The following is a 1,774-nucleotide window of genomic DNA, read 5'->3' as shown; positions in this document are numbered from 1 at the left end:
TAAAGACGATTTGTCGCATATAATCTATTATGTTTATACATATATATACATATGTATACACACAAAATGCACGAAGTATACAATTTAACCGATCCATGTTTACATTGTGTATTTAACATAACGCCGATGATACTTGTCGATGTCATACTTGTGTGTAAGAATATAGAATTATTTAATTGTATTTACAGTAGTGCCTCGCGTATTTGCCACGTTTTTGCCTCAAGTATTTGCCTCGAGTTATCCCCACCAATTCCTAGAAGTGCCTCGAAGCAGCGAGCCGGGAGTTCCCCCTCCTCAATTCTTAGAACTAACAAAGCGAGCGGCCGCGTTATTTATAGTAACTCGTGATCAGTAATAACAAATAAGTCACCAAAATCATAAAAATAAAAATGTTATATTTTTTAATTTATAATTATAAAATTATTTTAATTATATTGCCGATGTTTTTTCCAATAAAAATGATGCCGAACAAGCGCATATTGAAGGAGTTTTCTTACATGAAGAAGAATTAGAAAAGAAGTGCAAAATGATATACTCTATTCATTATATTAATAATTAATACACTATTTATTAATGTGAATAAAATGAAAAATTAACAAAAATAAAAAAAAGTTAAAAAATGGAAGTAAAAAAGTTTATATATGCAAAAGTTACATAATATTATTTTTGATAGTAATAATCTAGTAAAACTTTAACATGAAACTGAACAAATTCTGGCTGTGTTTCAGCCCATAAACTTAATTTATCAAATAAGTCTACTTCTAATTCATTTTCTTCAATTTCGCAATTTTGTCGTGATGTTGTTTCTTCTGTTTCTTTATCGTTTTCACGAATCAATTCAGCTTCTTCGCAATGAGAAATCCAATTGTCTACTTCGGTAAAAGAATAATTTTCAATTTGTTCTATCACTTCTATTTCTTCTGTTTGTGTTTGTCGCTTAAGGAGTTTTCGCCACGCGTTGTAAATATTTGTCTTTGATACTGATTTCCAAGCATTGTCAATTAAATCAATGCAATCTTTAATGTCGTGTTTAAAATAAAACTCTTGGATTCCTTTTGGACATTGAAGTACCTATGAAATTCAAACGATAGATTAATAAAACAATAGAAAGATGATTGCAATGAGCTCAATGAGAAGATGTAAACATATAACAGATGTGAATAATATTCATTACTTGCCTTTTGAAGTAAGTTGTATCGGAAAGATTTTTTGCATTTTGCAATTAATTCCTGATCCATCGGTTGCAGAATGGAAGTCGTATTAGGAGGCAAAAACATTACTTCAAAATGTTCGCTTTTTCTGTCACGAACATTATGGCCTTTAAAATTGTCAACTAAAAGGAGAACTTCGCCTATATTATTATCTTGTAATTGTCGCTGCCTGACGGTCGGTTGGAAATGATTTTCATACCAATTATTAAAAATTTCTTCATTCATCCATGCATTTTTTTGATTTTTATATATGACAGGTAACTTATCCTTAACATGTTTTAATCCTCTTGGACAAGCATATTTATGTATAAATAGTAAGGGCAATTTATGGATGCCCGTAGAATTGGCACAAAATCCTATACTCACACGATCTTTTTTCACTTTGCTTCCTTCCACTCGTTTTTCAGATGTGTGAGCCAATGTTTTTTGTGGAAGGCTTTTCCATAATAAGCCCGATTCGTCCATGTTATATATATTATTTACATCTATATTTTCTTGTTCTATTTTTCTCGTCAGTTCTTCAATAAACTGTTCTGCAGCGATTTCATCGGCGTCAGCTCGCT

The 1,774-nt window shown here is 31.0% G+C and overlaps 1 protein-coding gene across 1 annotated transcript; it reads right to left on the bottom strand.

Moving 5' to 3' along the window:
• Nucleotides 1-660: 660 nt before the first annotated feature.
• Nucleotides 661-1,436, bottom strand: LOC109860843 (jerky protein homolog-like). Its single transcript, XM_020440218.1, has 2 exons — nucleotides 1,179-1,436; nucleotides 661-1,071 (listed from the first exon to the last, which is right to left on the bottom strand). The coding sequence occupies exons 1-2, from the start codon at nucleotides 1,434-1,436 to the stop codon at nucleotides 661-663; spliced, it is 669 nt and encodes a 222-aa protein (XP_020295807.1).
• Nucleotides 1,437-1,774: the final 338 nt, after the last annotated feature.

This window comes from Pseudomyrmex gracilis, unplaced genomic scaffold (assembly GCF_002006095.1).
Source record: "Pseudomyrmex gracilis isolate BER0280 unplaced genomic scaffold, ASM200609v1 scaffold_479, whole genome shotgun sequence".
In the NCBI taxonomy this organism is placed as follows: domain Eukaryota; kingdom Metazoa; phylum Arthropoda; class Insecta; order Hymenoptera; family Formicidae; genus Pseudomyrmex; species Pseudomyrmex gracilis.
The sequence above is the reverse complement of the archived record's forward strand: the minus strand, read 5'-3'. Positions and strand labels throughout refer to the sequence as shown.

What these genes read in the sequence shown, in the direction of transcription:
- LOC109860843 (XM_020440218.1), bottom strand. Translation starts at nt 1,436, where the DNA reads ATGAATGAAGAAATTTTTAATAATTGGTATGAAAATCATTTCCAACCG. An exon ending in GATACAACTTACTTCAAAAG is followed by an intron (nt 1,072 to 1,178) that starts GCAAGTAATGAA and finishes TGAATTTCATAG; the next exon opens with GTACTTCAATGTCCAAAAGG.